At 44.6% G+C, this 12,788-nt stretch overlaps 1 protein-coding gene and 1 long non-coding RNA gene across 4 annotated transcripts in view; one reads left to right on the top strand and one right to left on the bottom strand.

Moving 5' to 3' along the window:
• Positions 1–2,977, bottom strand: part of RSBN1L (round spermatid basic protein 1 like) — a 55,454-nt gene extending 52,477 nt beyond the window's left edge. For 2 of the 3 annotated variants that reach the window (XM_023751107.1, XM_023751108.1), the window contains exon 1: positions 2,349–2,977. In XM_023751107.1, coding sequence (XP_023606875.1) covers positions 2,349–2,931 — 583 coding nt within the window. In that variant the 5' untranslated portion in view covers positions 2,932–2,977. The remainder of the gene's footprint in view (positions 1–2,348) is intronic. The other variant, XM_006085418.3, reaches the window with a different exon arrangement.
• A 16-nt stretch (positions 2,978–2,993) lies between these two features.
• LOC106696522 lies at positions 2,994–12,583 on the top strand. Its single transcript, XR_001347479.2, has 3 exons — positions 2,994–3,599; positions 11,080–12,001; positions 12,183–12,583. It is a non-coding gene; the product is annotated as an uncharacterized LOC106696522 (long non-coding RNA).
• The last annotated feature ends 205 nt before the right edge of the window (positions 12,584–12,788 follow it).

The raw sequence follows: 12,788 nt of genomic DNA, 5'->3' as shown, positions 1-12,788 counted from the left end.
CCGAGTTGGGTAAATTTAAATTTTTAGGTCTTTATTTTTACGAAGATGCAAGTATCTACCCCCCCTTTAATGATCTGGCGCAGAGGACCCTCTAATTGCCTATATAAGCCTTTATTCAGTATCTCACACTTTTTGTTTTATTTTTTCTTTTTATATTATAAGGCAAAATTTTCACATTTAATTAAATTCCAAGACCCACAAAAGCCACCCTCTTTTTTTTTTACTTGTTGGTAGTAATAGAGTAGATGTTTTTCCTTGACCTTGTCATATTTTTTTGATTAGTGTCAACACACATATTAATATTTATAAGATTAACATTTCTTAAAAAATATATTTTTATTTATTTGGGAGGGAAAGAGGGAGGGAGAGAGAGAGAGAGAGAGAGAAGAAAGAAAAGAAAAGAAAAGAAAAGAAAAGAAAAGAAAAGAAAAGAAAAGAAAAGAAAAGAAAAGAAAAGAAAAAGGAAAATCTGCCTGGTTGAGCATCACAGTTCAATTCAGGGTCAAGACATATGCCTGGGTTGTGGGCTCAATCCCCAGCGTGGGGCGTGCAAGAAGCAGCTGATCATTGATGTTTCTCTCTCTCTCTCCTTCTCCCTTCCTCTCTAAAATCAATAAAAATATATTTTTTAAGAAATGAAAATCTTACAAGTGTTAATATGTATGTAGTCACTAATCAAAAAAACCTAAATAGGTCATGGAAAAACATCTTCCCCACATCTTAATGTAAAGGTATCATTGCTTATATTCAGACTTAATTAGATAAGCTATAGCCTTCAAATGGAGGATTTTAAGTGTAATTTAAAAGGCTAGAAAATTTTTTCTTTTAACAGCCATTTCACTTTAAGGGCCATTTTAAAGTCAGAATTGTTGAAGAATGCTTATTTTCAGCCATTCCAATACACTGACAACGGTATACTCAGATTCACTTCCTCATTCAAAGAACTTTAGAAAAGCAAACAGTTTATACATCGCAATGCACAGACTTCCAGGCACTTAAAACTTTTAAATGTAACCAATAAAAAAAAACAAAATAACTTTAAAATACTAACCAACTAAAATTCCAGACGAAAAGTAGTATAAAAAGCACTTTCTGAGAAGCAACATTCTCCAAAGCTGAGAGATCTTTACCTTGTGCAGGAGTACCAGATGGCTATGCTTAGATGTCAAAGCTTTATTACAGGCAAAAACACCAAGAAAGAAGTAACTGTTGCTGCATACTCATTTACAGCATTTTTAAAATCTGCGAAAGTAGCCATTCCAATTCAAATATACAGAGAATTTTTCATGATGTTAAGCTACCATTAGATCAGCAGCGCTAAAACCGTTTTTGACATTTCATTTTTTCCTTTCAAAACAAACAAACATACTTTGACAATACTCTGTATCGATGTATATTTATATTAAAGACCATTATGTGCCTGAAGCTTCTGATCACATCAAGATCTCGTTTTCAACCAGTCTCTATGCTGTACCCCTGTCAGATCCTTGTGTATCACTAGCTGAATAGGCAGAACCATCTCTTTTCAAGAAATGCTTTCTGAAAAGTATATGGCCAGCTCCATCTTAAAACTGTCCGAGAAGGACGTCTACAAGAATCGGCCTTTTTCTGATGCGAAAACACTTTGCAGCCACTTGCTCTGGCCCCCAAACCTTAACACGCCTGATCGTATCCTTGGCTGCAGAAAGCAGAAGAAAAATGGCTGTAAAAGCTTTTCTGCAGGATGGTGTTTCAAACAGGAACACTCACAGCACTCGAGCCTATGGGGCGGAAAGAAGCGGGGAGGGAGGAGGGTACCTTACGAAACAGCAGCGCGCTCCGGGCCCGCGCGCTACCTCATTTCCCTAATAGGGATGAAAAGCTCAGGCCTCTGGTAGCTCCCAGCTGACGCCACGGCTCTCCACACCCCTTTTTTTTGACAGGATTTTCTGCTCACAAACATGAATTCCAGGATCCGGTCTAGACGGTCTAATAACCCACCGAGCGCTTTTTTGCAGGAACAGACCCCGGAGGATCCCGCTCCCTCTCCTCTCCCTCCGGAGCCCCACGCTCCGAGGCGGGTCTCCTAGACCCGATGGTGCAAACCCTCCGCGCCTTCGCGGAGAGGCAGAGCGCGACGGAGAAAACACGAGTTTCGGCCGTGCCCCTCGCTGGGACCGAAATCACAGGCTCCATTTCCTGTCCCCACGAGGGCTGCAACCTCGTCCGCCGCGCGCCGGGCGCCTCCCGCCCCCTCCCGGCTGGCGCACGCGGCCCCCCGCGCGCCTGCAGCCCGGACGCGGCGAGCGCCACGGGGTGGCGGGGGCCGGGGAGCAGCCCTCCCGTCCGCGGCCGGCGCCGGCACCCACCTCGCGGCTGCAGCTTCATCTCCCCGTTCTCCTCCCGGGCGGACCCGCAGGCCTCGCCCGCCCGCCGAGCCGTGCGGCCTCCTCTCTTCTCCCGCTTCTCCTTGGTCCTGCGCGGCTTGGCGTTGGCCGCGGGGGCGGCGGCCGGCGGGAGAGGCTGAGGCTGGGGCTGCGCGTGCAGCAACGTAGGAGGGACCAGCAGTTTGCGCGACAGCGGCGGAGACGAGGAAGCCCAGGCTGCGGACGGGACGGCCGTGCCGGCGGAGAAAGAGAAACTGTTCCGAGCGGAGGACGGGGAGGGGGCGGCCGACAGCGCGGCGAAGCTCCAAGACGCGGGGCTGCCGTAGCTCTGAGGCGAAGGAGCCCCCGGCGGCGGCAGCTGCCTGCTGTTCCCGCCGCTGCCCCCTTCTCCGTTCAGTCTCCGCGGCGCCTTCTTCTCCTCGGTGCGGACCTTCTTGGCGGACAGAGGACCCGGTGGGTCCCGGGAGGCGGTCTGCAGCTTGCCAAACGGTTCTTTCCCCACGACGGGGGCGGCGGCGGCGGCGGCGGCTGCCGCGCCGTGCGCTGAGCTCGGCGGTTCCGCCATTTTGCGCTCCTGTTGTATTTACTCTCCTCGGCTCCGGGCGCGGGGCAGGGGCGGGGCGGCCCTCCGCGAGGGGCGGGGGGGCGGAGCCTCCGGCCACCGGCCTGGCCCGCCATTGGGCGAGCCTCCCTGAGGGATCCCTCTGACAGCCTGTGAAAGGCGCGAATCTCGACCCGAGGAGGCGGGATCGCCAAGGGGACCGGCTCTGGAGGTCACCGCTCCGCGGGACGCGTCTCGCGGCCCCGGGAGCTTCGCGGGGGCTTCCTCCGCTGTCGCCGGCGCGAACTCCGGCGGCTCAGCGAGTGTCCGGGGAGAACCGCCGCTCCGGAGCCCACAGCGTGCCCGGCCCTGGTCGCGCCGGTCTCCGCCTCGACGACTCGGTCACATCACTTTCTCTTCAGATTTCCCTCGGGTCCTCGGGGTCCCTCCCCGCCTCTTCGCGCCCAGAAAGCTGGATTTCGCAGATGCCCCGCTCAAGGGAGAGCATTTTTTTTTCCCCGGGAATGAAGTCGCTCCTCCGTGTTGGCCATAGTCGATGGATGGGAGGGGCTAAAAGTCACTTGGTGTCTTGACAAGGTTTGTTACTGTTGTTAAAATCGTCCGCTCTTCAAAGTTTGAGGGAAATCACTTCCTGCGAGCCTGGGACTTGCGGATTGCTTCTGAGCTGGAAGGTAAGCGGCTCCGTGGAAAAACGTTTCTCTCACTTTTGTGATTGCACCCTTCACAGACTCTAATTTTATCATCATTATTTTAACACAGACTCGCTAAGAAAAACCCGTTAGCGGTATGTAGAGATGTTTGGGAAGCAAGGTTTTCTTCCGTTGTATTTTAGCGTGGAGTCGGCACCCTGGGTGTCCCAAGTGTGTGCTTTGGTTTCTGGCTTAGAAGGGAAGGAGTTTGGGGGGATGGGTTTGCAGCAATACGGTTGCAACCAAAACCAGGAGCGCGATTTTCGTTTAGCGCTACGGTCTCGACACATGAGACCAGAAGTCAAAGGAATAGACTGTAAAAAATAAAATAGTCAAATCAGGAAATGACCAGGCGAAGGCTATTTTTAGTCCTAAGAAGGGAGACCTAAATTGCCTACAGATTTCTGGAAAACAGTTAAAAGTCACTATCCAGGATTGCCAGTACTTACTTGTGACTTAGAGAAGTTGGATTTTTGAGCCCCCCCACCTTTTTGGTTTTTTTTCTTTCTTCTTTTTTTTTTTTTTTAGAATATTTTGGAGTCAAAATTTAATACTGGTTTATAGAATTTGTTTTTTTAGGTGCCTCCACATTTTGAAATGAAAGGATTTACTTGCATTAATACCTAACAGTGAAAGCTGTAGCTGGGATTGCCTGGCAGCAGATGTCTCCATGGAAAGTAGCACTGGTGGAAGCGTGGGCAGAGGGCAGAGCTGGAAACCACGTCCCGCTCACTAGCTTTGTGCCTGCAGTCAGGCTGCTTCATCTGTCAGAACCTCTGTTTTATAAAAAGTGAATAAATGTGATTGCATGATCACTAAGGTCCCTTTGAACTTGACGCTTCTGCCTTCCGTATTCAAGAAACTTTTCAAAATCACACTGAAACCATTACAATTAAAATAGCTTCTGAATGTTGACCCTCCAGATGTAGAAAAGTGTCTCTCGTATACATGAATATAGTGCCTGTAGACTTGTACCATTTATTCCCGCACAGACGTCTGGAAATCTGACTCTATAAGGTTTCAGCTAAAGTAAACTCTTCATCTGTGTGAATGTGTTACTCCTTGCACTATACTGTTTTAAATTTGCAGAGCCTGGACAAGAATGGCTATGGCGGCTCACATACCATATGTCCAAATATTTAAGTTATAAATCAAGCTGAGAAGCTATTTTTATAAACTATACTAGAGGCCCGGTGCACAAAAATTTGTGCACTGGCGGGGGAAGGGGGGTGTCCCTCAGCCCCACTTGTGCCCTCTCACAGTCTGGGACCCCTCGGGAGATAACCACCTGCTGGCTTAGGCCCTCTCCCCCGGTGGCAGATGGCAGGCCTGATCCCTCAGTGCCTGCCCCCCCTCCCTGGGTCGCGCACACAGCAGGGCCGATCGGGGGTTGGGGCGCCACCCCGGGTCGTGCACGGGACGCCAGGGCGGGCCAGCGGATCGCTGCTGCCGCGCCCAGCCGGGTCAAGTCGCACACGGGATGCCAATGGAGGCCGGGCGGGCTGGCCAATCGCTGCTGCACCACCCTGCCGTCCCAGGTCGGGTCGCACACAGACACCCGCCACCCCGGGTTGGCAGCGATGGCACTGTCCCACCCTGCCTGCAGTATGCAAATTAGCCGCCATCTTTGTTGGCAGTTAATTTGCATATTGCACTGATTAACCAATGGATGCGTAGCGAAGGTACAGTCAATTACCATGTTTGTCTATTATTAGATAGAATTCTACTTTGCTACCTTGAGAAATCTGCTTAAATAATAATCCTGAAGGTCAAATTTTCAGACTTGGAGAGATGGACTGACCCTCTTCTCTTCCCAATTCCTAGCTTCTTCACCTGCCACACCAAAAGGGGCCATAAATTAATGCAATCAACATGTCCAAGCTTATGTCCACATTCCTCAACCCCTGCAAATAGTGATGTGTAATCAAGAACTAGGTCTGCCCTCAGATCTAGCCAGTAAAAGAGGAGTGCAGGTGCCCCAGCTGGTTTGGCTCAGTGTCGGCCTGTGGACTGAAGGGTCCTGGATTCAATTCCGGTCAAGGGCACATGCCCACATGCCCAGGGTGTGGGCTTGATCCCCAGTAGGGGGTGTGCGGGAGGCAACCAGCTGATCAGTGATTCTCTCTCATCGTTTATGTTTCTATCTATCTCTCGCTCTTCCTTCTTCTCTGAAACCAATGAAAATATATTATAAAAAAGAGGAGTGCAGGCTTCTGGCAAGCATGACCTTTTGATTTCATAGACACCTTGCCCTTTGCAGTAGAAAGAGGGTCCTTACCCAGGTCTAACAGCAGCACTATTATAAAACATACCCAGTTATCTCTTCTCTCCCATGTATTCAGCCATTCCCTTTCAACTAGATCAGTGATGGCGAACCTATGACACGCGTGTCAGAGGTGACACGCGAACTCATTTTTTTGGTTGATTTTTCTTTGTTAAATGGCATTTAAATATATAAAATAAATATCAAAAATATAAGTCTTTGTTTTACTATGGTTGCAGATATCAAAAAATTTCTATATGTGACATGGCACCAGAGTTAAGTTAGGGTTTTTCAAAATGCTGACACGCCGAGCTCAAAAGGTTCGCCATCACTGAACTAGATCATTACTAACAACACTGAACTAGGAGATAATTCCCACCATCACCAATTCCTACTGGCTTCATCGCTGCTGGCACTAAAACCACCCACTTCTCTTCATGTCTACTGTTGCCACCCTATTCCAAGTACTACCTCCTCTCACCTGAAAGACTATACTAGCCTTTTCTGGTCTCATTATAGGTATTCTAATTTTCTCAAATCTGTTCTCTATTCTACCCAGAATGCTCTTTTTTTTAACATTTTTATTTCAGAGAGGAAAAGAGAGAGAGAGAGAAAGAGAAAGAAAGAGAGAAAGAGAAACATCCATGATGAGAGAGAATCATTGATCGGCTGCCTCCTGCACACCACCTATTGGGGATCAAGTCCGCAACCCGGGCATGTGCCCTTGACTGGAATTGAACCTGGGACCCTTCAGTCCATAAGCCAATGCTCTATCCATTGAGCCAAACCAGCTAGGGCCAGAATGCCCTTTTCAAAACCTAAATCTGTTCATATCACTTTTCCCTGCTTCAAACCTGTCAATGGTTTTCATTGCTCTTAGGTTAAAGGACAAAATTCTTAATATGACTATAAGACCCATCATGATCTAGCCCCTTCCTCTTCCATGTCAAAAGAAAGGGTCTTTAAAATGAAAAAATAAAAATAAAAAAGCAAAATGATAATAAAAGAATGAAAAAAGAGAAAGAAAAATTAGAGGAAAGAGAGAGAGGGAAAAGGTCTTTAATTAGCAGATTGCACCATGCTATCTTTCTTTTTTTTCTTTTTTTTTTAAATATATTTTTATTGATTTTTTTACAGAGAGGAAGGAAGAGGGATAGAGAGTTAGAAACATCAATGAGAGAGAAACATTGATCAGCTGCATCCTGCACACCCCCTACTGGGGATGTGCCCACAACCAAGGTACATGCCCTTGACCGGAATCGAACCCAGGACTCCTCAGTCCGTAGGCCGATGCTTTATCCACTGAGCCAAACCGGTCAGGGCCATGCTATCTTTCAACATAGAACTATTGTATATATTGTTCCCTCTGCCTGGAATGCTTTTTTCTTTACCAACTGCTTTTACGATGGTTTGGATAACAAGCAATTATGTAATGGCCATAACAGAAGCAGATATCATGAATAACTTCTATATTTCTAACTTGCATGACTTGATGGACAGTGATACCATTTACTGAGCAAGGAAACACAGGAAGAATGACAAGTTTGGGATACTCTTTGACATGTCCTGATGAACATGAGGTGCTTGTGAGACCTCACATCCTTTGGATATCGGTGCAAGCCAAGGCTCACTCCCTTAGAGAAGCCTACCGTCTCTTCCCTATCAAGACTAGATTCCTGCCAGGCCGGCTGGTGTGACTCAGTTGATTAAACATCAACCCATGAGCTTGATTCCCAGTCAGGGCACATACCCAGGTTGCAGGCTTGATCCCTAGTGGGGGGCATGCAGGAAGGAGCCGATCAATGTTTCTCTCATTGATATTTCTCTCTCTCTCTCTCTCTCTAAAATCAATAAAAAAAATTTAAAATAATAAAATATTAAAAGACTAGATTCCTTTCTTTGGTAGTTGGCTTATGTTTATCTCATCTACCCTCCAGCCATCATTTTAACTGACATCAGTTAAATGTAATGACCATCAGTATTTTGGCCTCAGTGTTCTTGGACCTGCATTTCCATTCAGTTTCATCCTCAAACTCCAATGGATCCTTCTTGATCTTTTTCGTTACCCTTCCATCTCTGAAATCCTAAAATACAGTGTTTGAATATTCAGCTTTCTCACTCCTGAACACCATGTCCTTGCCCTTTGACCTCAAGATAGCTCCCAGACTCTAACCACCTAATATGGTTGCCAGATAAAATACAGAACACCCAGTTAAATTTGAATTTCAGATTAACAATGAAAAAAAATTTTGTGTAAACATGAGCCATATAACATTTGGGCCATATTTATACTGAAAAGGAAGGTATTATTTATCTGAAATTCCAATTTAACTGAATGTTCCTTTTTTTCCTGATAACTCTGGCAACCCTACACTGATTCATCCTTCTATACTTTCTTCCCTATCCAACCTGGAACCTGTGGTACATAATTTGTACTAAACATTTGCCAGCACCTCAATTCCTCACATTCTAATTCTCTTCATCTCTGTGCTGCTAAACCCCACCCTCAGGTCATTACCTCTGCCTGCTCCAGGCTGATAAGCATCTCTCCATTTAACTATTGGGGATTCTTAGGGCTATGTCACTGCTCTTTTTTGTACTCTGCACACTTCTGTGTGATATTATACATCACAGGAATGGCATTCCAAGTCCTCAATAGTTCGTTTTCGACACTTCTCTCTGGTACTCCTGTCTCTAATTGGTTTTTTTCAATGTTTTCCAAGTTAACTCTAAGGTCAATAAATTTCTGCTTCCAAATTTAGCTACTCTGAAATTCAATCAACTGCATTTCAAAGTCAGCCATGTCTATGGTCTTTATGATAACTTGTTATGTAAAATTATTTATTTATCTAAGATGCACCTACACTGAATTTATCTGAAAAATAAAAAAGTTGATATTAAGAAAAAAATTGTAAATGGAAGAGGGTTTTGCGTGCCAGCAAAAGTTACTGGCGTGCCATGTTTGGCACGTGTGCCGGGGTTGCCCACCCCTGCCCTAGTTGTTAGGAAGTTATTTCTTTCTCTTAACCTAACATTTCCCCTTCTGATTCCCAATCATTGTAAACCATTTTACTAGAACCTCAGCAAATAAGACCAATCTTTTTGTTGGAATTTTAAGATTTAATTTAATTTGGAATGGCTAGCCTGGCTACTTTTTAAAAATATTTATATATTTTTTAATTGATATCAGATTGGAAAGGAAGAGGAAAGAGAGATAGAAACATCAATAATGAGAGAGAATCATTGATCAGTTGCCTCCTGCATGCCCCCGACTGGGATTGGAGCCCAAAACCCTGGCATGTGCTTTGACCAGGAATTGAACCGTGACCTCTTGGTTCTTAGGTCGATGCTCAACCACTGAGCCATGACAGCCAGGCTGCCTGGGCTACTTTTTATCTGTTTCAAGAGAAAATGAAACAGCAATGTGCCCCAAGTGAAGGCAAGGTTTTGTTTTACGATTTGCCAGTCACTGCATCCTTTTTAATGAGGCAACTCAGTCTGCGCCCGCATAACTACCACAATTATTCTCCTAGATCTTAAAGGAATCCCAGCTTCCATATGGGCAGGCCTGTGCTGGAATAATAATAATAATAACCAAATAATTAAAAGTCAGATGACACTCCTATTCCCTCCTCCACCCACCCTCATTCCTAAACTATTTACATAACTGGTAAAATAGTGTCAAGATTTTTCCCTTGAATTCTAGGATACCCATCCTCTCAATACTTTGCTCTTGGTATGACCTGGTGTTTCCCATTCCTGAGATACTCCCAGGTTCTACAGAGAGGGGTGGCTGTCCCTTTGGCCTTATTCTCCCTCTCTGCATATTCTGTACTGCACTGTCTCCTGTCCTCTTTGTTCAGTACCTATTCCAGCACCAGTTCTGTAATCCAGAAGTGTAATCTCTCAGCCATGGACTGCTCTCTGCCATTCTCTTCATGTTTGAGTTTTATACCTCTTTGAAAATAAATTCCTTTATCATCATAATGAGCTCCTTGGGGAAGAAGAGATAAATATGCACTGTTTGTCAGCCAACTTGAACCGGAAACAGTGATATAACACCTAGAGTCAGTTGTACAAACATATTAAAGAAATTTGGAAAACAGAAAAGTAAAAATCTATAATTGTACCACAATAACACAAATTCATTTATCTATTTATTTGCACATTTATTTAATATTCATTCAATAAATAAAGTGTAGTAAAGAAATTGTAGCAAGGTAGAAATAATAATATTTTGGTATATTTTCATTGAATCCTTAATGTTATTGTTTTTTTTAAATACATTGCAATTACACTATCTATTCAGTCTTAACTCCTTTATTTTATTTTTTAACTTATAGCACAATGGGAGTGACAAAAGGAGGCAAAGCCACCTGTCCCCTCAGAAAAAGTAAAGGCTTCAGTGATGGCGAACCTTTTGAGCTCGGCGTGTCAGCATTTTGAAAAACCCTAACTTAACTCTGGTGCCGTGTCACATATAGAAATTTTTTGATATTTGCAACCATAGTAAAACAAAGACTTATATTTTTGATATTTATTTTATATATTTAAATGCCATTTAACAAAGAAAACTCAACACAAAAAATGAGTTCGTGTGTCACCTCTGACAGGCGTGTCATAGGTTCGCCATCACTGGGCTAGTTCATTTGATCCCTTCTTGTGTCTTACAAATTTTATAGCCTCAGGCTTCCATTCGAGGTCTACAATTTTAGCCTTGCCTGATTTCTGCTCTCTATGTAGCTACAATCATATTTTAAATATAACTGAATCATACTCCAGTAATGTTTTCAGTTATTTTTTTAAAATATGTTTTTATTGGTTTCAGAGAGAGGAAAGGGAGGAGAGATAGAAACATCTATGAAAGAGAAACATCAATCTGCGGCCTCCTGCACACCTCCTACTGGGGATCGAGCCACAATCTGGCATGTGCTCTGATGAGGAATCAAACCATGACCACCTGATTCATGGGACAATGCTCAATCAACTGAGCCACACCAGCCGGGCTCCAGTAATTTTTTTTTTTTAATAATGCAGTGGTTTTTAGTATATTTACAAAGTTGCGCAACATCACCACAATCTAATTTTAAGAACATTTTCATCACCCCAGAAAGAAACCACATATCCATTAGCAGTCTCTATTTCCCCTTGTCTTCTGCCAGCCCAGGTCAATCATTAATCTACTTTCTGTTTCCGTAGGTTTGTCTTTATCACTGTTTGTAGAGGGACAGGTACAGATGGGGAGAAAAGTGAGCTCTCATCTGGAAATGAGCTTCTACTTCTGATCTCTGCTTGTCTTCTGTCTCCAAAATTTGAAGTTAAAATTTGTCACTTTGAAATTTTCTTCCAAAAATTCCCATGTGATCCCCAAAAGATATTGAGATATGATATCTATAAACATATATATACCTAAATTTTATCTTATTTCATATCTTTAATCCTATTTCTTGTGAATGAGTAACCCTAGTACACATACACACATACCAGTACCTGCCCACCTTGCCCTGAGTTATATTTCAAAGCCTTCTTGTCTGAACTTACAATAAGGGCACCATGCCTCAAACACTTTCCCCTAATTCTCTATTTCCTAGGTTTTTCAGATCAGGCTGCCATACCTGTATCTTGCTGATGTTAGATAAGATAGCCATAATATTAGGTAACAGTGAATGGTAGGAGATAAGATTGAACCATGGGGAATGGCTTGGAGCAAACACCCCTCTCTGCCATGTGCACAATTAGAATTCATCATGGGGAGAGGAAGAAGGGTGGAAGGTCAGTATGGGAAGGCTCTTTAGTGGGTACTTTTTTCCAGTCAGAGCATCTTGGCCTCCCTAGCATCCCCTCCCCCCCTCAGGAGTGATCCTTTGTGATGTCTGAGCTCCCCATAGCCACCATTGGCTGTGGGAAGTGCCCTGATGACAAAACAAAGCTGAAGGGGTGTGACTCCTCATTGCCCTGGGGAGGGGTATATATACAGAGGACAGGACCCTTGGGGTAAACAGTTGAGAGCTTAAACATGGCCAAAGTGACCAAGAAATCACGGGAGCAACAATCCACAAGCACCAAGCGGTGGAAGAAGAAGAAGACCCGCTCTCAACCTAAATCAAGACGCAATAACAAGGTCAGATGACCCTACCCAAGCTCCTCTTTTTTTTCCCCATTTATATCCTCTACCAGCCACCCTTCCCAGATAATCCTGCCTCTGCCTGGCACAAACCTCCTCCTTAGTTCCCCCCTCCCTCCCTTCCCCCTTTTCTTTTTCCAACCCAAAGTCCTCTAGGCTGACCTTGTTGCCTTACCAGGTTCTGAAGATATACAAGAAGATAAAAAGACCATTTCACATGACCTCAAGAAAAAAATACTCTCCTAAAGTTACAACTACTTCAAGAAGGCGGAAGAGAGGGAGAAGGGCCAACAAATTTCAGCCATCACGGTAGACTGAGCCATAAGCAGCCAGGCCAAGCCCAGCATACCCTATAAAAAGACACCACTTGAATATAAGATCCCTGCAAACAGTACCTGCAGAGCAAGCTTCAGAGACCTCAGACAATCTGCTGCATCTAAGTCCTGGCTGCTGAGAAATGGCCAACTGCATAGGGACTTACTCAGACACTAATGTGGAATGGTGGTTTAATGGTGGTTATTAAAATCAACAAGGTGTAAGAAACCCCTCCAAAAATAAAAATAGGCTCTCTGCCAGAAATTGTGTTGCATTAGTGTTTGAGATTGTCTCTCAAAATGAGAGAGTGAAATAACAGAAGCTCAGAATCTTTGCTGCAAAGCTAATCCCGGGTTCCCCCACATCCACCTGAGGAGAAAATGTATGTGCAGCTTCCAAGGGTGGGAAGATATCCTTCCACCAGATTCCCCAGCTGTAGAGGAACAATTTAACAATTTCTTTACTTAGT

This window comes from Myotis lucifugus, unplaced genomic scaffold (assembly GCF_000147115.1).
Source record: "Myotis lucifugus unplaced genomic scaffold, Myoluc2.0 scaffold_18, whole genome shotgun sequence".
Classification (NCBI taxonomy): Eukaryota; Metazoa; Chordata; class Mammalia; order Chiroptera; family Vespertilionidae; genus Myotis; species Myotis lucifugus.
The sequence above is the reverse complement of the archived record's forward strand: the minus strand, read 5'-3'. Positions and strand labels throughout refer to the sequence as shown.